The 25,114-nt window shown below is 35.3% G+C and overlaps 2 protein-coding genes across 3 annotated transcripts; one reads left to right on the forward strand and one right to left on the reverse strand.

Moving 5' to 3' along the window:
• Positions 1-124: 124 nt before the first annotated feature.
• impa1 (inositol monophosphatase 1) lies at positions 125-3,680 on the forward strand. The gene is made up of 9 exons (XM_052549198.1): positions 125-345; positions 1,140-1,228; positions 1,312-1,445; positions 1,566-1,670; positions 2,126-2,171; positions 2,381-2,489; positions 2,571-2,679; positions 2,815-2,966; positions 3,315-3,680. Exons 2-9 carry the CDS (start codon positions 1,166-1,168, stop codon positions 3,443-3,445), a joined length of 849 nt encoding a protein of 282 aa, XP_052405158.1. The 5' UTR covers positions 125-345; positions 1,140-1,165; the 3' UTR covers positions 3,446-3,680.
• A 270-nt stretch (positions 3,681-3,950) lies between these two features.
• On the reverse strand, positions 3,951-16,330 carry si:dkey-181m9.8 (uncharacterized). Of its 2 annotated transcripts, none has more exons than XM_052549197.1 (21): positions 15,913-16,330; positions 15,436-15,526; positions 14,329-14,394; positions 14,052-14,197; positions 13,803-13,969; positions 13,583-13,674; positions 12,757-12,927; positions 12,551-12,655; positions 10,548-10,769; positions 10,357-10,448; positions 10,079-10,261; positions 9,313-9,492; positions 9,130-9,228; positions 8,934-9,023; positions 8,060-8,174; positions 7,851-7,969; positions 7,661-7,774; positions 7,499-7,562; positions 7,262-7,355; positions 6,997-7,165; positions 3,951-5,251 (listed from the first exon to the last, which is right to left on the reverse strand). In XM_052549197.1, the coding sequence occupies exons 1-21, from the start codon at positions 15,955-15,957 to the stop codon at positions 5,081-5,083; spliced, it is 2,595 nt and encodes an 864-aa protein (XP_052405157.1). In that variant the 5' UTR covers positions 15,958-16,330; the 3' UTR covers positions 3,951-5,080. The 2 variants fall into 2 exon arrangements, with proteins under 2 accessions (XP_052405157.1, XP_052405155.1); XM_052549195.1 differs by having other exon boundaries at positions 14,052-14,218; positions 15,913-16,329.
• Positions 16,331-25,114: the final 8,784 nt, after the last annotated feature.

Genomic DNA, 25,114 nt, shown 5'->3' on the forward strand with positions numbered 1-25,114 from the left:
AGAAGACTTGCATGTTTCTTTTATAAATGAAAAATTATTTTTTAAGACTAATTTGTTACAAAAAAAAAAACAAAAAAAACACCGACTGATGAACTTTTATTTTGCCACGAATTCTGAAAGTACACACAACGCATGCGCAAAATAATTTTTATTCAAGTAACATTAGCCTGTAGGTGCTAAACAGAATATTGACCTGTATAGTGTTTGTAACCTACTTTAAAAAAGGGGCAGTGGAATATTTAATTGTTTTCTGAAAATAACCAGACGGTTTAGGGTTAATCTCGTTTGGTCCTCCAAAACCCCGGAAACAACAATCTGACAGTGACTTCATTTCGCCGGGCATTGGTAAGAATTTGAGGTTTTTATCATTTCTAGATTTCAATTTTGAAATGTCAGTATATATGTGCAGTGATCATAATGCTTTGTATCATTTATTTTACGTTTAACGTTACTATATGGTCAAGTAATGAAAAAAGGCGATTTGTACGGTATCTTCAATAAAGATTATCTGCAATTCATCTGTCATATCATTGTGCATAACGTTAGTCATATTATTATTTGCGATGAACCCCTATTGTCAAACATGGACGTTAACGTTACAGTTAATTCGTGGACTATTACATTTCTTCAAATGCTTAAGCAACGTCACCGTCAAGATATTCCTGGGTTTCCTGTTGACTGCTGATTTAAACCCACTACTCTCGAGTACATTTCCATCAAATAAAATAATGTTATATCGATCTGCACAACATTAGGAGTGCCCTATATATATATATATATATATATATATATATATATATATATATATATATATATATATATATATGTATTAGTAATACGGGTACAAATAGATATTAGATAATTCAGGTTATACTACTATTTTGGTTGAAACTGTAGTTGCCATTGTAAGTTTTTGCTATGGTAGGAGTTCTCTGAAGTCAGAGACATATAAGGAGTGTGTGCAGGGATTAAGGGAATGCCAGCAAAGTGGAAAAATATGGAATTAATCAGAAACATAAACTGCCCCTCAAATAAAAACAAGGTTTTAGACACAGCTTTTACCAAGTGCAACCTGTTAAAGCTTTCCTGTAGCTGCAGTCAGAAATTGATGACAGTAATAGGTTTTTATGTCTGATCAGAAAAAGGGTCCTCACATAAAGGCACAATGCCTGACCTTTGGCAGGATGCCATGGACCATGCTGTGACACTGGCCAGGAAAGCAGGAAAGGTGAGATAACATCTTTTTTTTTTTATAGCTTTTTGAATTTGTGGCCATTTTTACTAAAACCTTTTTATGATCTCTATGGTCAGATTGTAAGGGATGCTTTGCAGAATGACATGAAGATCATGTGCAAAAGCTCTTCTGTCGACCTGGTCACTAAAACAGACCAGAATGTGGAGCAACTTATTATTACGTCAGTGAAGGAGAAGTTTCCTGAACACAGGTATTTGTCCTTCATACTAACACAGAATCAGAAGAGCTTTAAACCTTCCTATATGTCTAGATAGGGCATATTGAATCTGAAGTAAAGGGAATAGACCAGCACTGCTCCTGTTTGTTTCAGTTTCATTGGTGAGGAGTCAGTGGCTGCAGGAGAACCTTGTGTTTTGACTGAAAACCCAACATGGATTGTTGACCCTGTGGATGGGACCACTAACTTTGTGCATGGGTAATTTTTTGTTTACATTTGATACACTGGAGTCAAAATGTCTTCAAACACTAATGAAATTAAGTAAAAGATAAATGCAAAAAGTACAAATTCAATAATAAAAAAACTATAATAATGTAAAAATAATGTAATATAAAACATTTTTAGTGACATTATTTTACAGCTTGACAATTATAGTTAATTTTCACCCATAACTTTATTTTGTTCTTTTTTCCCCTAAAACTCTTTTAATGTTTACAGTTTTATTTTGGTAATTATTTTGTAAAACTAATAATAATATTTCTTTTTTCTGGTTTAAATTGGAATTTAATGTGATTTACATTTTTTGAACTCCACTGGCATATGTCAGGAATGTTAAATGACTAAATAAGTGACCGGTTTAATTTTCATACTTTGAGACTTTTTGCTTTTCTAGCATGAGCTATAAAAAATAAATATGCTTTTCTTTTGTACAGATATCCATTTGTTGCTATATCCATTGGCTTTGCTGTCAACAAAACGGTAAGGATCATTTGCTTTCAAATGCACCCTCTTTATTTTAGAATAACAAAGTGACAGCACTGGTAATAGATGTTTGTGTGGCGAGATGAAATCGGAAACTGCTGCTCTGCTCCCACTTTGTTTTCTTGCTCATTTGTCATGCTTTTGAAAAGTTGGAAGTTCCTCCAGTGGGTAGAGCGTCTGTCAGACTCATCATTCTTCTCTTGCAGTTAGAGTTTGGTGTGGTTTATAGCTGCATAGAAGACAAGATGTACACGGCTCGAAAAGGGAAGGGTGCATTTTGCAATGGACAGCCTCTGCAAGTGTCGGACCAAAAAGGTAGTCGTTCTTCTGAGCATTCGGCATTTGCTTGTTGGCAATCATCGTAATTCTCTCTGATTGTTTCCCCATCATTAACAGAGATTAACCAGTCAATCATCGCTACAGAGTTTGGCTCTAATAGAGACCCTGATGCCGTTGATAAGATTTTCTCTAGCATGAGGAAAATCTTATGCCTGCCAGTTCATGGGTATGTGCCAGGTTTCTTCCACACACAGCCTCACTGGAACAGATGTCATATTATCTAAAACTATGTACTCTACCATTAAACTGTAATGTGCGTCAACTGATATCTCTTGCCTATTAATTTGATTTTCTTTTAAAGGATACGTGGCGCTGGATCTGCTGCCATCAACATGTGCTTGGTAGCATCTGGTTGTGTGGAGGCCTATTATGAGATTGGGATCCACTGTTGGGATGTGGCGGCTGGAGCAGTCATAGTCTCAGAGGCAGGAGGAGTTCTCATGGATGTTGAAGGTGAAGACAGCTCTTTTAAGTTGTTACGTCATTTTTATTAATCATATTTCATTATTAGTTAGCTTTTATTTTTAGATTTTTGAGAATTTTTATTAAAACCTTTCATTTATTGTTATTTTAGTTGTCAATTTTTGGTTTTCTTCACCTAATATTTATATTTGATTTCATTTCAGGTTTATTTCAAATGACAATTTTTTAATAATTTCAGATTTAGTTAAGGATAACACTCTTATACTGATATAATCTCTAAAAATTTTGTCTTTAAGAAATTATGTTGTTTTAATGAGTTTGAATATGATTCTTGTGTATTAATTTCTTGTGTATCAACTTTTTCAAAACTGTCCTCAGGTGGCCCGATGGATCTGATGTCTAGAAGAGTTTTGGCAGCTAATAACAACACAATTGGAGAAAGAATCGTTAACGAGATTGAGGCTTTTTCAGCCGATAGAGATGATGCACCTGTAAACCCTACCAAATAAACCTGGTTTTGAAGAAAATCTTCTGTGCTATCGAAGTCTGGTGTTGAAAAATGCATCATAGTTATGTTTAAAGCTGTGTGTAAACGGTAAATTACAAATGACAGACATTTTCCCGTGTTGAGCTACTGTAAGTCAATGTTCACTGTCATTAGTATGTATTTACAGCTTTTAATAGTAATGTTGTTTATTTTATACACAAGTTCAATAAACAAGGAGTTAATCATGAATAACTTGACACATTATTTGTCTTTTTTTTTTCTGTGCCTAAGAAAACAGTTTGAATAGTTTTATAATTTGCATATTTATGGCGTCGTTACATTACGTAACAGCATAGTGTCCGCTTTTAACGTTAGTTTGCTTCTCTCCTTTGTTCTCATGCTACTATATTTTCAAAAACAACATAATTCCTAATAAACAAGCTGTTCCTTCCAATCGGCTCTGAACTAAAATCCTAAATTATAATTCTGTGACAAAATCGCCATAAAAAAACAGATACAGACCATGCTTATGGAATGATTAAGACTATATTTACATATGAAATGATCACTTGGATTATAAAACATGCTCGCAGGGCAGTACAGATGTGTCAGATAAGCTTTGTCCAGATCAAGAAGTTGATTTTTGTAGAAAAAAAGTTGCTATATTCGCAACACTAAATTCTGAAAAATAGTGTCGTTCCTGAACGAATCAGTGAATAAATCAACTGAGTAAATGAATCAATGACTCACTCATAATATAACCTTCCTCCGCACAAAAGAGCCAAAGAACGGCTGTCTGGAGCAACTACTAAACTAAAACTGAGAGATATTACAAAAAAATTACATTCCTAGTGCCAACCGTCTTGGAAAAAAGCTCAACCAAATAAATTGAAATGCAAAACAAAAGCACAATTATTCGAAGCGGCTGGAAATACACACACAATCGCTATTTTGTGTCTGGAGCAACTAAAACTGAGAGATATTACAAAAAAATTACATTCCTAGTGCCAACTGTCTTGGAAAAAAGCTCAACCAAATAAATTGAAATGCAAAACAAAAGCACAATTAATCGAAGCGGCTGGAAATACACACACAATCGCCAGGCTAAGTGTTAATGGCCAGGCTTTTTGTAAACAGAAAAATTGAGACTGTGAGAAAATAGTTGTTTATATTCACAGTTATTCACACAGTAAAATTACCATACCAGCAAAATATAACCTCTCACACGTCTTATGAATCATGCTAATACCCGTTTCACAGGGTCCAAAAGTGCAAACTTGTGCCCAGTATAATGCATATACTGTATAAAGCTGATTTAATACACAATCTATATCAAACAGTTAGAGCAAGTAGATCCTCACTGCCAACAATTAGAGAACTTGAGTAGTTCTGAAAGCCACAAGCTTATGTGTTGTAAATTTATTAAGTATGATACAGAAACGTTAATTCTCATATTGTAAAAAACTGATAAAATTCCTGCATCATTGCTGGTTGCTCTGCTCATTCTTCAGCATGATTTCCCCCTGGCATTACAATTAAATTTGTGTGGAGGTAAGAAAGACCTACTTTTTTCATAATAATGTATTGGAAAAACAATTTGGTCACTATGTTAGTGTTAACAATGACAGCAGGGTTGCACATTCAGTCCATGTACCCTTCAATCAGTCAGCAGCAGTAGATGCTGGGAGTCCTCAGGAACTGCCCGGTTTAAGATGGAGAACCATGGAGCTCCAACCGCAGGAGGAGAAGAGGGGGGCGGTGTGGGAGGAGCAGCTGCCGTCAATCCAGTAGCTGCCCCACTGGACAGACTAACCCTCTGTTTTAAGATCTGAAAGGATAATGATAATAATAATCATTTTTAAATTGCACCTTTTCAACACCCAAGGTTACTTTTCAAAGTCAAGTTTAAGGAACAGAACCAAATAAACATCAACATGTAAGCACAGTAAACACACTAAGGCTGCAAGTAATAGATAGAGGTTGCTTATATATTACTAAGTTAGGCTAGAGATACAGAAGTGATTCAGATAAACATGTCCATAACAAGGTACAATTTACAGACCGACAACTGAAGTTATATTCAAAGAACATTTTTTATTTTAAAAGGTTTTAAAGGAGAGAAGGGAGGACAAACACTTTATTTGGGAATGGCAGTCACATCATCACTTTTACTGACTTAATCGTCATACACATCATTTCAATGTAACAGTGTTAACCTATGTGCATTGTATGTATGATTTTAATTGAATTGAATTGATTGTTAAACAAATATTGCTAGGTAGAATATTTAAAATCTCAAAATAATTACAAATATATAAAATATTTAATATTTTAATATGTAATCTTTTTAAAGTGCCCCTATTATGCCATTTCCAACACTGCCTTTTATGCAGTGTTTAATACAGCTGTATGTGAATGTAAACTATCCGCAAAGTTGTAAGGCTAAAAATGCACGATAAATAAAGTTATTGCCTCCCGAAAAATAAAGAATGGACTCAGTATAACCTAAACGAGTCATTAGTAATTCGAATCCCACTTCCGTGACGGCTACAAGTCACAGGGTAACACATTTGCATAATGTGCGCCTATGTTCTATGTTGGCTGGCCGTGAACTTGACCCCGCCCACAAACACGTAATATTACTGCCGACTGCTTCTCTAATCTCAGGGGGTTCAATGCGGGATTCACAAAATGCTTGCTGTTAAAAGATGGATCAGTATCCTGTTAATTTATAACCTGATAATTTATAGATGTTTATGTTTTCTATTGAGAATTGAAAATTACTATTTTAAATTATTGTTACTCAAAAGAACTTTTGAAATACGCACATTGTTTCCGAAAGGGTTGCAAGTTGTTCACAACAAAACCCACCTAATTGCTACCCAAAACTAGCTCAAAACTAACCAAATTGCATTTTGACGGGGGCTCCCCATTAAAAACCGCGTTCCAGGGTAAAAGGGTAAAATTTGCATTAAATATAATGTTATCAGGGTCTCTTTGACCCGCTGAGATGAAAACCAACACGCTACAACAATGATAAAGTCGCCCAATTCTGCGGGAAGCTGCAGACATGACAACACTGGTTTCTGACATAGCTGTACACCGTAGACCAATCACAACAGACTAGGCCATCTGACCAATCAGAGCAGAGCAGGCTCACGTAAAGGAGGGGTTTAGAGAGACGGAATCTTTAAACTGCTCTGAACAAATTGTTTGAGAATTGCTGGAAAATGAGGTGATAATGAATGCATATTCTTAGAAAAATAAAGTGTTTTTGGACCTTGCATGCATGTAATCCTATTATTTAAGACTCCCAAAACAATATTAGGAACTGTAAAAATGGCATAATAGGGGCAACTTTAATGGTGCATTCAGTAGTTTGGTGTGGTTAACACCCCCACCCCACCACCACCACCCAAATAATTGTGTGGACCGCTCTATAAAACTTACATTTACGCAATACACAAGATATGGTTTATGCTCTGATTGAAATAACTGTTATCATCTCAAATAACAGGATTTGACAGTTTAACAATACAGTGCGCAAATGATGCTTTACTTTTACAGACTGACCTGCCGAAGTCTGTCCTCGTACCGTCGATCCGGTTCTAAAGGCTGCTTGTCTGGGACTGGCACTTTCCAGCGGTCCATTTCTGCCCTCAACTCTACACCATCTAACAGCACCACAGGATCTAGTGCATTGTTGTTTATTAGCTCCACCAGACACTCTTTATAATGTACCCTAAAAGTGAACATAACATTTGAGAAAATCTCTTGAGTTTGGTGTACTTATGCAAGAACACAGTATGGTGAATAATAAAGAACGAGCATTCCTTACGTGCAGTAACCACTGTACTCTGGGAGTGCTGGGCGTCCACATGGCTCCTCCTTCACAGCTCCTGATTCTTGGACCTCCATTACACCACAAATCCCTACAAGAGACACATAAACGTACTGTATTTCAACTGTACTGTGACATATCTAAATGCAGTGAAATTAATATTGTTTGGGCCAACGTTTTGGTGCATAATTAATCTGAACATACTATATTCACATGTCAAAACAAAAAATGTACCTTTAGAGTATCTCCCCGCTGTATTTTTGGGGCTGAACATGAGGGGATGTGATACCCCATAGTGCTGAAAACATAAATAAGAGTAGTTTAGCCAGTTTTACTGTGGCAGGGTATAATGGGGGCTTCCTGTTTATGCTAGACCACAGTAAAGATTTGTGTCACCTGCAGCAGGGTCCGTAATCTTGGGACACTCCAGTCTCTCAGATGATAAAGGCAGTTTCGAGGGTGATGAGCATGTAACCCCTTAGCTCCGCACTCGTTAGAAAAATTACAGGCCTGCAAGGACAACATATGCTCTGATACAGAGCTCTGTGGTAACTATAATGACGACTGCTGAGAGAACTAAACTTACAGAGCCTTGTTTAAATGGCTGACTGCAGCCTCCACAGAACTCATGCTGGCACTGAGTGCATTTGAAATGCAAACAGCCTCCTCTGGCCAGGAAGAAGCGAAATTTGCATTTTGGACAGTCTGAAAGGAGCAAGGAGAACGTTACAACCTGGGAAAGTTCCAAAAAAACACTTTGAACCAAGAACCTTCAGTGAGTGTTTTTTGTTTGACCTATTTTGTTCCTGCTGAGAAGCTGCTCCAGCCTTGAGTTTTGGTATGCGGGGCTGTTGAGTTGCTCCCACTCTTTGAACTTCTCGCATGAGATTCCTTCATGCTGTGGAGCCCACTAGACAACAAACATCCAGATCAACAGCCTCCATAAATATGAGATTACAAGCACCAGCACAATGCAGGGGCTCAACAGTAAGGATTGTTTAGTTCAGGAGTTTACTTGCCTGGCTGACATACTCAAAGACCCAAATTCTACATTTAATTTACATTTATGTATTTAGCAGACTCTTTTATCCAAAGCGACTTACAGTGCATTCAGGCTATACATTTTATTACCAGCATGTGTGTTCCCTGGGAATCGAACCCACAACCTTTTGTGCTGCTAACGCAATGCTCTACCACTGAGCCACATGAACATTATAACATTTCTAGAATGTCTGTCTAAATGTCCCACAAACTATTTTTAGTAACGCATTTATATATGCACTGCCATCAAAAGCACAGTAATATTGGGAAACATTATTAATATTATTATTTTTTTTTTACATTTCTAAAATAACAAGGCTGGATTTATTTATTCAAAAATAGTAATATGGTAAAATTCTATTACAATCAAGAAGCATTTCTTATTATTATCAAAGATGTAAACAGTAAATAAATGTCTTTACTATCACTTTTAATCAAAAGTTTACTATTGATAAAATCTTACTGGCCACAAACTTTTGAACGGTTGTGTAAATATTGGTTTTCATTAATTGCTAAGTTAATATTTATACAGAATATTGAGTTTAATAGCTTGCATCCCAGAACTTTATATGACAGACAAAAATCACACACTTATGTTGTAAGACTAAGGCATATGATGTAAACCTACCGGCTTTTTACATTGAATGCATGTGCTTTTCCTACAGCTGGGGCAATCCATTCTCAGCCTGTCTGCTTCATGAAGGAGCCCAAAGGAACACTAAAAAATAAGGATGACTTTACAAAAATATAAGCAGACATAAATCACTATCATGGTCAGACCTGAAATTATACTGTATAAAGTATCTGCGAATAACAGAACTTACATGTGCACACCAACGGAAGTTGGGCATTTCCTGCAGTGCCTGGTCTCTGAGCTTCCTCTGGAAGAGCTCATGGATCTGGGGCTCCAAATAATACCTGATCTACAGATACAGAATGATCTACAGTTATTAATATTCTATATTCAATTTCATATGGTCCGAAAAAACATGTTTGGTGCTCCACACCTGTGTGTCGAGTAAACTGAAGTACTCCATAGACTCCTCCCTGCGGCCTCTTTGTACATCAGGAAGATTACAGAGGGGACACACAGCATGAACTATATTCTTCTCCATAATCACAGAGGAGAAGTACTTCTTAAAACAGCTCTCACAGAATGTGCAAGAGCAGTGTGTCATGGTAACCATCTGAAGAAAGAGAGAGAGAGAGAGAGAGAGATTTATATTAAATACTATCACAATAGTTTCATTATATTGTAATAATTTAATTTGATAATAAACAATATTTTTAAAAGTCACTCATGAGAACTAAAGCTGCATATATTATATTTAAAATACATTATAAAATGAAATTATTACTGTTAAATATTTCTACAGCTTAAAAATATCTGCTTTCTATTTTTATATATTTTGAAATGTAATTTACTCCAGTGATGGCAAAGCCAGATTTTCAGCAGCCATTACTCCAGTCTTCAGAAATCATTATAATGTGCCAATTTGGTGCTCAAGAAACATCTTTATTTTCAATGTTGAAACTAGTTATGCTGCTTAATATTTTTTTGTGGAAAATGTGATATTTTTTGTGACATTACAAATATTTACTGTTACCATTTTCATCAAATGAATGCACCCATTGCTGAATAAAAGTATTAATTTCAAAAAAATTATAAAAATTATAAAAATCTAATGATGATAAAACCATATAATGCATAATAATCTGAGGTAGATGTGGCTCCATATTGTTAGGTCAAGAACACAATTCATTTATTCTCACCCTGTTGAAAGACACTTGCTCCTGGCATATAGGGCAATCATGGCAGAGATATTTAAGGGCTGAGGGGAGGTCTCGGCACGACTGCACTGCTTCCAGGACATCTGTGGAGCTGAAACTGCACCCTTCCAGACTCAAGATGCTCCTAAACATTTCAGCTTTCTCACCTTGGACTCCACCTGGGATCTGAGAGTAGGAGGTTTTTTGTGTAGTGCAATCCTGTACAAAATGAGTGAGTTAAAAAAACGGTGAAGGGCTATCCTGATTTTGCCCCCTCTTACCTCTATATCTTTAAACCTCTTCAGTTGAATAGGAAATTGCTGCTCATTAATAGTAATCACCCTGTCAGGATTCCTCACAGCATGCTCTGCATCTGAAAAAACAAAAACAAAAACCCAAAAAGACCACTAAACATTTAATTGAAATAATAATTTTTTCTTTAGTGGAGGTTATTAGTGATGTCCCATAGTACCTCTTTTGTGTCTGAAGAGCACCCAGGCCTGGTCTGGCTGTCCTGCAGGGTACTTGACATCCAGAACCTCTCCGCCCGCGTTCTGCCTCCGCTGGAAGAAGATAGTGAGCTTGTTCTTCATCTTGCTGGGAGAGACGCCCACAGGAAGCCCGCTCACCACCACCTTGTGATGCTCATCCACTAACCCTGAATGAACTCCACCACCCCAATCATGCCACACATCTTTATGAAAAGATCAAAGTCTGTATTAGTTCAGTGTAAGAGGCCCCAGTACAAACTGGAAAAACAGTTTAATCACTTGCATATTATGCTGAACATATGCCTAATACAAATATTAAATTCAGACAATGAAAAGAGCATCCAGCAACTAGATGTCAAGCTCATTTATATTTTCTTTAAAGATCCGCTGAAACTGATTCCAGTGTTAATGTACTTCTGACTACATCAGGATGTGTGTCGAACATATTTAAGCTGCTTGATTTGCTACTTTGTAGTGCTTTCGTGTGCAACAGTTGGGTTCTGGAAGTAAAATCCTATTTATTTTCTTCATTGATTTTTAACTATGCCTTATAAACTGTCAAAGAGTATGTATATATATATATATATAAGAAGTTTCTTCTGCTCATCAAGCCTGCATTTATTTGATCAAAAATACAGAAAAAAATGTAACATTGTGATATATTATAACAATTTAAAATAATTGTTTTTACATTTATTATACTTTAAATTATCATTTATTTTGGTGATGCAAAGCTACATTTTTAGGATCTTTATCACATGATCCTTTAGAAATCATTCTAATATGATGATTCATTATCAAAGTTGGAAACAGTTCTGCTGCTTAATATTTTTTTCAGAACACGTGATACTTTTTTAGGATACTTTGATGAATAAAAAGTTAAAAAAAAAATGAAATAAAAAAGCTATGTTTTTAAAATATAAATATTTTGTAATAACAATATACACTACTGGTCAGTAATTTGAGGTCAGTAATTTGTTTTTTCTTTCTTTTTTTATTTACAAAATCAATACTTTTATTCAGCAAGGATGTGTTAAATTGATAAAAAGTGATAGTAAAGAAAATATATTATTAGTTTTTTTTTTTTTTTTTATAAATGCAATTCTTTTTAACCTTTTATTCTTCAAATATATTAGACAGCAGAACTGTTTCCAACAATCATAATAAATCAGAATATTAGATTTCTAAATGATCATGTGATAGACTGGATGTTACATGTGACACTGAAGGCTGGAGTAATGATGCTTGAAAATTCAGATTTGCATCACAGGAATACATTTTTTTAAAGTATATTCAAATAGAAAACTATTATTTTAAGTTGTAATAATATTTCACAATACTACTGGTTTTTTCTATATTTTTGATCAAATAAATGCAGGCTTGATGAGCGGAAGAAACTTCTTTCAAAAACATAAAAATAGTAATGTTTCCAAACTTTTGGTCTGTACTATATATATATATATATATATATATATATATATATATATATATATATATATATATAGATAGATAGATAGATAGATAGATAGATAGATATAACTTACACAGTGAAGACTAATTCATTTACCCAATGTGCTTCTTATTTATCATAGTTTTTGTCCTGTTGCTTGTAATTAGTTTCTTGTTCTTATTTCATCACTGACTATTTATGTATCTCCAGTGAGCTTGAGTTTTTTTTTTATTGTATTAGATTGATATTGAAATTCGTGACAAGGATTATGAAAATTGTATCTATGGTATTAAATATCATAAAAAACCTTATTAAAAGAAAAAAATAAGTATATCAAGATATATATTGTTATCGAGATATATAATTTCTCATATCGTGATATACGATTTTGGTCATATCGCCCACCTCTACTCATTTATGGAAAAAAGATAAATTAAAACACCGGCAAGAAGTTAATTTTGTCTCCCCAAAACTTCAATTTTTTACTCACTTCATGAAGTCTTTAAAAACACTGCTAAATGATGTGTGATTTACCTCTCTCCCTGGTGCTCAACTGGTACATGTTGACAACTCTTTGTAATTGAAGGCTTTTGAACTGATCGTCTATGTCATCAACATTAGAAGCATTGCTGGTGGGAGCTGAAGCAGAGATAATCCTTAATTAATTAAAAAAAATTAAGAAGGGGGTTTTAAAATATTACAGCTGAATAATAATAAATAAAATAAAAAAAACATATTACCTGAGGCAGGAGAAATAAATGGGTTTGTTTGGTGGTTAGCCTCCAAAGCTTGTGCACCAAATGTGATCCCGAAATCCAGCAGCTCTTGCGTGTATGATCTCCTTACACCGCTCATCTCTGTTTCACTGGCTCGATTCAGCTTCATCTGGGACTTTGTACTCTTGGGTAGGCCTAGGGAAAGAAACCTTATGGTTAGCCAGGAATAGAAAATGAAAGTCTGAAACTATTTAAACCAATAAATGTAAACATTGTATTAGATCAGCATGCTTTCTGCTTCCAAGATGGAGATTTCAGCTAGGTCTACCAACCCACTAAAGATCATAAATTCATACATGCTCTGACACACTCAGCTGTGGTGATCATTTGGCACAAAATGCCTTCTATTTACTGCAAATAACATTTTTCATTAATTAAAATAAAATAAATCTTAATATGTAAAATAAAATCTAAAAATAATACTGTATTATATATATATATAATATATAAACTGAAAAAACATTTTTTTAAACATAATATATATTTCACAACATTTCTCATTTTCATTTAGTTCAACTGGATGTACTAAAATAACTGAACAAAATTTGTATGGACATAAAAAAAAAGAAACACACACACACACACAAACTTCCTAAAGGAAAACTAATAATTAAATACTAATAAAAATAAAATAAAAACTAATTCAACATATTCAAAATGATAATAGTATCTCAGTGATACTAAAATTGGTATATAGAGAGTGCAATTTTTTTATTTATTTTTTTAGAAAACTGAAAATCTAGTGAACAATTCATGCAGGACTACTATTCAGCAGAAAATCAATGTTTACTGTTGCTGGCATGCTGAGGCACAGATGAGATGGATGCTCCATGTTGAGCTGTTGACATTTTATGCACTGAACTGCTTCCTGTATGAGGCCAGCTGCGGCACAAACAAACAAAAAGAAAGACTGAAGATTACATAAGTATCCTGAGAGATACTTAACTGAGAGACTAGTGTCGAATGCTTTTGATAAGAATAACTGAATTGAAACTCAAACAAGCACTGACCTGCCACAGGATGACACAGGATTCGGTTGAACTACAAGATCAGCTGGCAGGTGTTTTGCTTGAGGATGTATTGGAGGGTTTCGGACTGGATAGGTGGCAAAAAGAGGAGTTTCACGTTGAAAGGCGGCAATCATCTCTTCCAAAACTATCGACAAGTTTGACCAGCCCTGGAAATCAAACATTTAAATCCAGAGTGAAATATTAAAATGATTAACTTCAAATAAGTCAACGTGCAATAACTACACTTACAATCTTCCAGTTGCTAAGACAGTGGAGAAGAACGCGACCGTTGGCATCAACACTGCTGCTTTTAGCATTGATGATCATGGAGGGTGAAGGGCAGACAAAACACCTGGGTGGGTTTTTGGGATGGGTCTCATGGATCCAGATGCAAACTGGAATGTTGTACGTAGCATCTTTGTAACAACATTATACATATTTAATGAGTTTCAATTGGTGGAAAGCAATTACAGACTCTGGAAGAGATTAATTACAGGTTACAGTAAAGCTAATGAATCCAAGTTACCTTCATATGTTACAGGAACGGTGCCACCCAGATGAACCAACCTCTTTTTATCTTTATTGGGATAGACTGTAGAAAGAGAATAGAAACAAACTCAGGAAATACACATTCAAGAAAATGTGCACAGTAAGCAAAAAGTCTACATAGCAGTTACAGTTGTTTTGAAAGAATATTTGTGGATTATATAGGAGACAGGGACTTGTCTGTCCATACACCCATGAATATTTAACAGTGTACAGTGTAAATCTATTCCAGTATAGGCACAAACTAGGCCCTTTCATACCAACGAAACGAAACTGTAACGATAACTACATTACCATTCAAAAGTTTGGACTCTGGAGCCAGATAAATAAAAGAAAAAATATAACTAAACACACAACTGAATGAAATATTAATAAATAAAATATTTAATCAGCAAGGACCCATTAAACTGCTCAAATGACATTAGAGACATTTATAATTAAATGTATTCATTGTCTAAGTAATCAAATAATCGATTCTAATTAAATGCTTCCTTTAAACTTTCTTTTCATAAAATATTTCTGAAAGAAGCATTATGACTTGGTAACAAATATGGTATTGAACATAGTTTAGAGAAAAAGAAACCAATGTAGAGCCATGTATAATGTATAAACAGTAATTATAACACACAGAGAAATTCATGGCATTTCATGTTCCATGTTTGCTGTTCTTAAAGAAACATGTAGAAGTAACATAGAAACTAGTGTTTTGGGAAACAAAAGAGTTGAAATCAATTTTGTTCAAATTGTTTTTTGACTTTTCTCTGCATGCACCGTCTGCCCTTGTGGTTTTGCTGTCTTCACTGCTATTGCAAAAATGTGATATGGTATTGAGGTTTCAGTTTTAGTTCAGAATTCACAAGCATTATACATTTAGTTTGAGTTTTAAATAAAAATTTGATTTGACCTAGTTATTAGGACAGCTTTGTAACAATTTTCCTAATATGACAACTAGCCCCAATTATTAATTCCCATACAGTGAAATGACAGCCACACTCTAATCCATGTAACTACTGCTAATTAATTAAACTACACAGGTTCACAGATATCTGTTGCCAGACCTCTGGAGTGCTTTCAAAGATAAACTTACGGTAACAGTCCACATATAGCTGCAGGTGTGGGAAATCTGCAGACACGTCTTTGATTTCATCAAGCACCTCTTTTGGGAAACAGTAATTACACTATTGAGGAAATATGGAGATGGTCATCATCAGTAAACAAGATGATCCTGATAGACCATTATCTCAACAAGACAAATTTAACATGGTGACCTACACCATCGTTACTAGCCTACAGCTATTGTGTTTTCAACAAAAGTGTGGTAACATGGTATTAATCATCACTGCTAAAACAATGTTTACAATATGAGAGAAGATTCTGAAAGGAGAAACAATATTGTATATAAGGGACTTTATAATGAATTCAGACCTGACAACTATATTAAAATATCTAGTTCAGTATGTCCTCCTTAATACTGAAGTAGTTACAGGTACTTAGCTTATTATCTCATGAACAATTACAGTCTTGTAAACCATAGATGCCTCGCTAGTGTTGACAGTAAACCTACCTCGAGAAGTGTTTGATACTCCAGATCAGCTGTAACGCGCGACATCCTCCAACTGCACGAGCACCGCTCATGCACTCAGCGTCAAGTAATTTTACAATAAAAGCGGCAAATCATATCTGTTGCTTCTTCCATCGCTTAAGTTTATATGTCATTAAGCCAGTTTTGGTTTCTTTTGCCAAGAACGTCACTACGTCTCGTTGATACCGAAAGTTCAAGTGTGGTTGCAGAAGTCTTCCATATTGAGTGTGGCAGGAAGTTAGCTGTTTGAATTTTTCTTGTCTATTATTTTCCGGTATTTGTTTTTCAAAAGCAATCCGTTTTTCAGCTTAAATGAATTTGTGTTCTAGATAACGACACGGAGATGGAGGCAAAGCTCAAGCTCATATTAAAACGATATTTCCTGATTGTCGAGCCTATGGGCATAAACACGTCGACTGATGTAGTAGAAGTAGGCCTAACGCTGGATGTCAGTATTACACATACAATCTCTCCATCACTGCACTGGCGTTCCTGACACAGAGAAAGAACCTTTAATTTTTTACCTTAAACCACATAAACACATCACATTACACCAAATAGACAAAATAATGTTCTTTTTAGCAACGTCAACGTTTAATAAAAGGAAAGTCCAATTGCTTGTTAATTCATTTTACCACATTAAGTTTTGAAGGGGGAAAATGCAGACTGCAATGTATTGTGCAATTCTGACAAAACATGTATTATGAAGCTACAAAGTTGAAAAGCACAAAAGCTTGTGTAATAAGGAATTATTTAAAATTAGCCTGTTTTTTTTTCTTTAAAAGGCCTATCTGAAAATGTTGACAAAATGTTTTCACAAAAGAGGTATATTTTTAAATTAATAACTTGCTTCTGTCAGGTCATGACTAATGTTTCTTGAAAATACAGGTGCATTTCAATAAATTAGAATGTTGTGGAAAAGTTAATTTAAGTAATTCAACTCAAATGTATTAAATGTATATGTATTAAATGTAAATGTAAATGTATTATATAAATTCAATGCAAACAGACTGAAGTAGTTTAAGTCTTTGGTTCTTTTAATTGTGATGATTTTGGCTCACATTTAACAAAAAAAAAAAACACTATCTCAACTAATTAGAATATGGTGACATACCAATCAGCTAATCAACTTAAGACAAAGGTTTCCTGAGCCTTCAAAATGGTCTCTCAGTTTGGTTCACTTGGCTACACAATCATGGGGAAGACTAATGATCTGACAGTTGCAAAATGACAGAAGACAATCATTGACACTCTTCACAAGGAGGATAAGCCACAAACATTAATTGTCAAAGAAGCTGGCTGTTCACAGAGTGCTGTATCCAAGCATGTTAACAGAAAGTTGAGAAGAAGGAAAAAGTGTGGAAGAAAAAGATCCAACCGAGAGAACTGCAGACTTATGAGGATTGTCAAGCAAAATCGATTCAAGAATTTGAGTGAACTTCACAAGGAATGGACTGAGGCTGGGGTCAAGGCATCAAGAGCCACCACACAACCAGCTACACTTGTCGTATTCCTCTTGTTAAGCCACTTCTGAACCACTGACAATGTCAGAGGTGTCTTACCTGAGCTAAGGAGAAGAAGAACTGGACTGTTCCCAGTGGTCCAAAGTCCTCTTTTCAGACGAGCAAGATATTATATTTCATTTGGAAACCAATGTCCTAGAGTCTGGAGGAAGGGTGGAGAAGCTCATAGCCCAAGTTGCTTAAAGTACTTAAGTTTCAGTTAAGTTAAGTTTCAGTCTGTGATGATTTGGGGTGCAATGTCATCTGCTGGTGTCGGTCCATTGTGTTTTTTGAAAACCAAAGTCACTGCACCCATTTACCAAGAAATTTTGGAGCACTTCATGCTTCCTTCAGCTGACCAGCTTTTTGAAGATGCTGATTTCAATTTCCAGCAGGATTTGGCACCTGCCCACACTGCCAAAAGCTCCAAAAGCTGGTTAAATGACCATAGTGTTGGTTTGGTTGACTGGCCAGCAAACTCACCAGACCTGAACCCCATAAATGAAATCAGCATCTTCAAAAAGCTGGTATTGTCAAGAGGAAAATGGGAAATAAGAGACCAAAAATTTAGATGAGCTGAAGGCCATTGTCAGAGAAACCTGGGCTTCCATACCACCTCAGCAGTGCCACACACTGATTACCTCCATGCCTCGCCGAATTGAGGCAATAATTAAAGCAAAAGGAGCCCCTACCAAGTATTGAGTACATTTACAGTCAATTAACATACTTTCCAAAAGGCCAACAATTCACTAAAAATGTTTTTATGTTTATTTTATTTTTATTGATCTTATGAAAGATTCTAATTTGTTGAGATAGTGAATAGGTGGGTTTTTGTTAAATGTGAGCCAAAATCATCATAATTAAAAGAACCAAAGACTTAAAATACTTCAGTCTGTTTGCTTTGAATTTATTTAATACACAAGTTTCACAATTTGAGTTGAATTACGGAAATAAATGAGTTTTCCACAACATTCTAATTTATTGAGATGCTCCTGTATATTTATTTATATGCACAGGTATTTAAAAGTTTAACATATATTTAAATCTATATGAAATATGGTTTGGGGGTTTTGAGGGTGAATGTGATGGGATTTTGACAAAATAAAGTAAAAATGTAATGAAATGGTACATTTGCCTTCAGGTAAAGTTCAGGTAAGTTCAGGTAAAGTAGAACATTTCATCCCAATGTCAAAATCAATAAAGATCATGCTTCCTAAAACCTTGTAAATGTATTTCCAAACAATTATTCCTTCATAAAACAACTGTTCAAACATTATGAGAAAGAAAAAGTGTTATTCACTGGCCATCTCATGGTTTTATAGTGACTGACAGCATCTAGAATTTAAGCTCCATGTAGCTGGCCAAAACAATCTTGCGCTATCCTACCGAGATAACACAGACTAATTTTCGGACTTATTTCCCATCCTCCAAGTTAATTTTTTTCTGAACCCATGAGGTGACCAGAACACAGGACTGAGTGGGTGGACAGACAGGCCACAGAAAAAAAACAGTGATTTATGATGGAGAGGTACAGATAAGAGAAGCAGTGAAACGAATGTAGTTGTCACTCACTTGTGATGGCATGACCCTGGCTTCCACTGATGACAATGTCTACCTGCCATATGTGATTATGCTATAGTGTGAAGGTGACCCCCGGGAGAATGAGCAAGTCCTCTGAAAGTGGGGCAATGCACTGGGGGAATAGACATTCTGATAGCTGTTATCTTTTGATTTTCAGTATAATTTCAATATAAAATGTTAATTCTATGTTCCCAATACTCACTGAAAAATCCTTCTTCTTTCTGATAGGTCAGTTGCAGCTTTCAGCAGTCAAATATTTCCTACTGTTAGCAGAATAGAAGAAAAACAAATAAATTCCTTCAGGCTTTGCATCATGGTGTATTTTGAGACAATGATCAACTGACTGTGCATTGTCCATTGAATATTTCAGCACATTAAAAATGCTAGTGAACCTACTAACAAGATTGCTTTTTGCAAAACATTCTAGGACGCCAAAAAGGTAATTATTTTTTTCAGTTTTTTTATTTTTGTGCGAATCGCCTGGTTGTAGCATAACAGCTTTCTCCAGCCAAGGTGAGATGGTCTCTCAGGTCCAGGCCTCATTGTGCCACTGCCCTACTTCCAGACAATGGAAGCACACTTCATTGCACAGGCTCTTTGGAAACAGCAGGCCTTCTTCGCTATTGCCCCTGGAGTAAATTTACCCCAGCTGTGCATTAAGGCTTGCAAGTCCCCCTCTCTCATCACATACACGTACACAACCACAAAGTGTGCACACAAGGCTTCACAGTCTTTATTGGTTCAGGGTTAGACTGTACACAGCTGCTGCACACACTTGAAGCCAGGCTCAAACAGACCAATGCTGTCTGAAGGCCCATTTGAAAACCTCTCTGAGGTTCAATAATGGCGACATTACTAGCAGCTAAGTCTCTTTGTCACATGTGAAGTTTTCCACATGAAAGTGGGCATGCGTTGCACACTTCTGCCTGGAAGGATATAAAAGTCCTGCAGGCATCAAGATCCCTTTAAATTAGTAGGCGTGCAAGACTTTGTGGGGACTGAGAAAGCTAGGCTGCTGGTCCCATCCAAATTGCTCTAATTAAAACCTGGTGTCGGGTGGAGGGCCGTCAGGGTGGGACTGTGAAGTCAAAGCATTCCAAATGGAAAAGACCACAAACTCCCCATAACAAGGTTTTCGATCTACAAGCTTTAAAATAAAGCAGGCAGAGAGAGTTCCATGCATTGATTTCTTACATACGGTACAAAGACAGTTTCACAATTCAAAATACACACCTAATGATTATACCATTTGCCATACCAGCTTCTGTGGAAAAGTAGCTTAGAAAGCTAGTTCCAAAAATAAGGAATTAAAGAAAAAAGCCAACTTGTTCTTATGTACTGCATGTCTGTATCCACATTATTTTGCAACATGGAAGTATTCTGTGAATGTACAGGACCTCTGATTCATTAGTTGCTCTGCTACTAGAATAATAAGAGCAGTAAAAGGTAAAACTATTTGAACCACAAACCAGTCTGTTTATGAATATGAGTGTAATTGTACATTTAAGTAATATTATAATAGTACTGAGTAATATTAATTTATAAATGTACTAACTGTGGTTAGGTTTAGGATTAGGGTTTGGCTAGGGTTATTGCATGCATAATTTTGTGCTAATACTGTATTAAGAATATGTACCATGTGTAACAAAGACATCTTTAAATAAAGTGTTGTTGAATATGATAATGTATTAAAACCATATGATAAGAAATACTAGTTTGCAATATCAAGCAGCATATCAGGTTTTTTTTTTCACTGCTAAAATAACTGGAAGCAGAAGACCAGAAGTACAAATTGCCACACACATGTTTCTTTTTTTTAAAATAAAGTGGCTATATAAGCCAGGCTATGTGCATACATGATAGTGTGGAAATATCTCAGTGCTGTTGACTTTCCGTATGGGTGTATTTACCAAAAATTATTTTTATGCCTTTTTTTTTTTTTTTTTGCTTTTGAACTGGTTGAAGGCTAAAGAGGTCTTGTCAGATCCACGCCAGCCCAGAGAGGGGATACTCTAATGGGGTTTGTCATCTGCTAATGATAGCTCACAGCCGTGAGCCGCCAGAGGTTTAGGGGAGCTTTGCAGGAAGGGAAGGGATCCATAATGATTTGGCATCTCTTAATGAGAGCCAGTGGGCATCCCTGACCAGTGCTCAGCTTGCTTTACTACAGGGAAATGGCAAGAGAGAAACTCCCCACTGGAAAAGAGCAGTCGGCCGTTAACCCTTCAGCCTGCCACAGCACATTTACCATCAGCACCTCACCAAAGCTATCCACGCCTGCATTAACTCTTTAACCATTTACAAGTGCACATTTAACACAAGTTATGTTATTAGGTCAGAGAAAAATGGCAATCAGCCTGAAAACCAGATAGCAGAGTAACATTAGGACTACTGCCTAAAAAAAACCATCACGTAACAGATGGACAACAGTAAGTTATACTAGATACGAACAGGTACTCTATTATGTATGAACTCACCTGTTAACTGCTACTATTCAGTTTTCCATCAGGGTCTTACCTTTGGATAAATGGTTGTTGTTTTGAATGTAAATAGCTCAATAAAAAACGAGCTACTATTGATTTGTCTATTTTTGTTTAATTGATGAAAATATCTTCTAGCAAATTTAAAATGGAATTATATCGTTGTGCATCTTCAAGCAACACACAGTAGCTGAGTTTTATTCAACTAAATCAATGCCGAATCAAATATTCAGCTAACAAAGAACATTCTTAGAACTTTGGATAATGTTCTGGCAAATTTCTCTTAGTTATGAACAAACATTCTTCCAGTAATGTTAATGGAATGTGCATTCAGAGCTCTCTGGCCTGTACTAATGTACTCAATCTTAGCACAAAAAGAGTATTTATATCATTCATATATATCATGATATAAATATTTATCATTTATGTCATTCATGGAAAGCTTTTTTTTTCCTGAAATGTTTTATTTGGGAATTAATTATTTTAAATTAACTTTCAAATTTCAACATTCAAAATTAACGTACCTGTGTTTGCTAAATGATAAAATGTAATGTGCCATTAACTTTTACACAAAACAAATTATATTTAAAATTTTAAATGAAAACACTTAAAAACACACTTGATTTGAATGTTCATAGAACATTAAAGGTGCTGTAGGGAACTTTTGTAAAAAAATATTTTTTACATATTTATTAAACCGGTCATTATGTCCTGACAGTAGAATATGAGACAGATAATCTGTGAAAAAATCAAGCTCCTCTGGCTCCTCCCAGTGGTCCTATTGCCATTTGTAGAAACTCCATCGCTCCCGGTAAAAAATAACCAATCAGAGCTGCGGTCCGTAACTTTGTTTGTGTTCAAAATGTAGAAAAATGTATATAATAAGCGAGTACACAATGAATCCATTTTCCAAACTGTGTTTTTGTCTTGTCCTGAATTAACTTTTTATAATTAAATTGGAACATTAGCAAAAAATGTCTTGGAACATATATTTGTTAGCAAAGATACTGGGAACGTACCAATATCCAAACATTTCTACTTACACATATTTACAGATCACATTTCTTTGTTACAGAACTTTGTTCTGTACACATTTAGATATACATTTTTACCTTCTATATCAATGTTCAGTAGTTCCATGTAAGAAGAAACAGTTGAATAAACTGATTAAAAACCTTTTTTTTTTTTTTAAATACACTCAAAAATACACACAACATAAAATGTTACACTGTCCTGTTAAATTCTATGTAGTATATAATTAACCTAACCCAGACTTAAAAGTTCCTCGAACTCCCAGATTTACAACTGGTGCTTTGAGAGCGTGTCCATTATACTACCATACGGTAGTGTCATGATCGCCTTCTGTGGCAAAACAAAGATGAGGATAAACTAAAAAATAAACAGTCTTTAATAAACAATCCAAAGGTGTGACACAAGGCAGTGCACAACTCACATGAAACACAACATCAATATCACAAACCAGATGATGGAACCGTCACAACACAGGGTTTATAAACACATGAAACACAATCAGGCAGAACAGAAACTGGTGAGGAATAATCAAGGATAACTAAAAGAACACAGCTGAGACAAATGGAACTTAATAAAACAGGAAACAGGAACTACCAAATATGGGCATACGGGAACACATGGAACAGAGTCTGACAGATTTCATATTTTCTTTCAAAAGCTCAAAAATAGAAATAGAACAGACTGTAAAACTAAGGACGTGCTGAGATTTAGGTGCTTGTTATTGTTCTTTTGTAGAGAAACAAACGCTGAATGACAGCAAATTGCAATGGTTGTCAATGCATTTGCTTCAAATAGTCATGCAGTTGGGCAAATATGGTCCAATTATAAAGTTGTTGACTGAAAAAGTCCTTGGAATAATATATATAAAAAAGATATAGTTGGTGCATAACATACTAGCCTGAAGGATGAAAAATATTGCCAGAACAAAAAAAAAAAAAAAATTCATACTCACTAGACTTCTTTCATGTTCTACAGTATTAGAAGGATACATATAATAAAGCCTACCATTTTGGCCAATCACAAGCCATTTCAATGCAAGAAACCTTTAAGGTACTGTGCTGTCCAGTGCTGCTCATCAAGTCTAAACATTGTTATCAAGCTTTCAATATAGCAGTGGACTATTGTATCCCATGTGGCAGTGCATGTGGGTAGGCCTATATCTCCACTCTTTTGTTGTCTGAGGGTTTGTATGAGGAGTCAGACTCTAAGTGGGTTTCTACAGTCACCTGAGAGTTGAATAAATAAAATACGCTAGATATTGTCCAAACTAGGCTACAGATGATATTGCATCATGCTTTACTGCAAGCTCTCACACAGATAACGCACCATTTAAACATGAAGCCGAGCAGCACCACTACCATTTGATAAAATACTGTAATCATGATTTGACCTCAGGTCATTTAGGTTAATTATACACTAGTAAAAATAAATCCGAGTTCTGAATTGTGAATTGCTGCTCCACCAGTGCCTTTACTATGAATGCAGTCTGTTGTGCTGATTACGTTTGTAAAACACCCTGATAATAAGGAAACGCTAATGTTACAAGGCTGTAATGTTGCTTAACATCATACCTGACAGCAACTTTAATAGGCTATTATTACTGATTGTGAATGAGGAAATTTGTGTGACTATGACTAGCCTTTCTTGATAATTGCCTTTGTGTTTTAGTTAGGTTTGTATGTTGATTGTTTGTTTCGTTTCATCATATGCATATGTATATACGTATCAGTACATACTCATGCTTTAACATTTGTAAGCAAAGTCTTATGTTTATTTTTAATATGTTACAACACTTAGTTACTCTCAGGTTCACCTTTGCTATTGCTTATGATGTATTTACCATGCAAATGCATGATATAGTATTTTGTAACTGGGCTTCTTCTCTTGAGATGCTTTGGCAACCTAGATCCCTCTCTTTTTAGTGATTAATGAGATACATCTCATTCATTTTACTTTCTACATTAAATTTTTTATTTGCTTTTGTAATGATTGATTAAACTCATTACATTTTATCAACAATTTTTATTGTCCATTTTTTATTGTCTGCATATTGCACTTGCATCAACTAACAAGAAAAATGACTTTACTAGATATTGAGAAGATATGATAAAATAAATGTTAATATAAACAAGCTTCGTGCTGTACAAACACAATGAATGCTGAGTTGGCAAAAGCATGCATCTGATGCTATAAATTAGACAGCTGTCATTTCATGACATTTAGTATGTAGAAAACCGTGAAAAGGCTGTTAAAGCTGGTCCACATTCCTCTATAAGTGAGATTACATTGGACTACATCATAAATCATAGTGCAGTTTGGAGGTTCCACGAATAAAAATGGCAGAATCTTTCAGATCTTGTGATGGAAAGGCTCAATTTATTTGTAAGTGCAGGGGTGACATGCATCCAACATAAAACATGTAGGATCGCAAGAGAACGTTTCTGCTCAATCTTTATTATGAGTATACAGTAGCTGCTAGCACGCGAGGAGACACTTTTATGAAAATACTGTTAAATGCATTTATTATGAAGATTATTTTCAAAAGTATCAAGGTTTTCCCAAGGTAAAACAGACAATGTGAATGTTAAT

Source organism: Carassius gibelio, chromosome B2, assembly GCF_023724105.1.
Source record: "Carassius gibelio isolate Cgi1373 ecotype wild population from Czech Republic chromosome B2, carGib1.2-hapl.c, whole genome shotgun sequence".
NCBI classification, from domain to species: Eukaryota; Metazoa; Chordata; class Actinopteri; order Cypriniformes; family Cyprinidae; genus Carassius; species Carassius gibelio.

Bases quoted from the DNA above. Each gene is read 5' to 3' on its own strand.
- impa1 (XM_052549198.1), top strand. From the start codon at position 1,166: ATGCCTGACCTTTGGCAGGATGCCATGGACCATGCTGTGACACTGGCC. The intron at 1,229-1,311 runs GTGAGATAACAT...CTCTATGGTCAG, and splicing joins TGGCCAGGAAAGCAGGAAAG to ATTGTAAGGGATGCTTTGCA. The intron at 2,680-2,814 runs GTATGTGCCAGG...TTTCTTTTAAAG, and splicing joins TTATGCCTGCCAGTTCATGG to GATACGTGGCGCTGGATCTG.
- si:dkey-181m9.8 (XM_052549195.1), bottom strand. From the start codon at position 15,957: ATGTCGCGCGTTACAGCTGATCTGGAGTATCAAACACTTCTCGAG. The intron at 10,449-10,547 runs GTACTATGGGAC...TTGTTTTTTCAG, and splicing joins GCTCTTCAGACACAAAAGAG to ATGCAGAGCATGCTGTGAGG. The intron at 8,175-8,933 runs GTAGGTTTACAT...TTTGTTGTCTAG, and splicing joins GCATTCAATGTAAAAAGCCG to TGGGCTCCACAGCATGAAGG.